General features: G+C 78.6%; 1 protein-coding gene across 1 annotated transcript; it reads left to right on the top strand.

Annotated features, from left to right (window-relative positions):
- Nucleotides 1-3: 3 nt before the first annotated feature.
- LOC120498278 (single-strand selective monofunctional uracil DNA glycosylase-like) lies at nt 4-237 on the top strand (the record flags this gene model as incomplete). Its single annotated transcript, XM_039700802.1, has 1 exon — nt 4-237. A coding segment is annotated over one exon (234 nt), but the record flags the coding sequence as incomplete, so codon positions are not given.
- Between the last annotated feature and the right edge of the window lie 6 nt (nt 238-243).

Raw genomic sequence — 243 nt, 5'->3', positions numbered from 1 at the left:
CCCCGCGAGCACCCCAAGCGCCCGGTGCTGGGGCTGCGCTGCCCGCGGGCCGAGGTCAGCGGCGCCCGCTTCTGGGGGCTGATCCGCAGCCTGTGCCCGGACCCCCGCGCCTTCTTCCGCCACTGCTTCGTGCACAACCTGTGCCCGCTGCTGTTCCTGGCGGCCTCGGGCCGGAACGTGCCGCCGCCCGAGCTGCGGGCGGCCGAGCGGGAGCGGCTGCTGGCGCCGTGCGGGGCCGCGCTC

Source organism: Passer montanus, unplaced genomic scaffold, assembly GCF_014805655.1.
Source record: "Passer montanus isolate IOZ18808 unplaced genomic scaffold, ASM1480565v1 scaffold14429, whole genome shotgun sequence".
NCBI lineage: Eukaryota > Metazoa > Chordata > Aves > Passeriformes > Passeridae > Passer > Passer montanus.
This window is presented reverse-complemented; position numbering and strand designations above follow the sequence as displayed.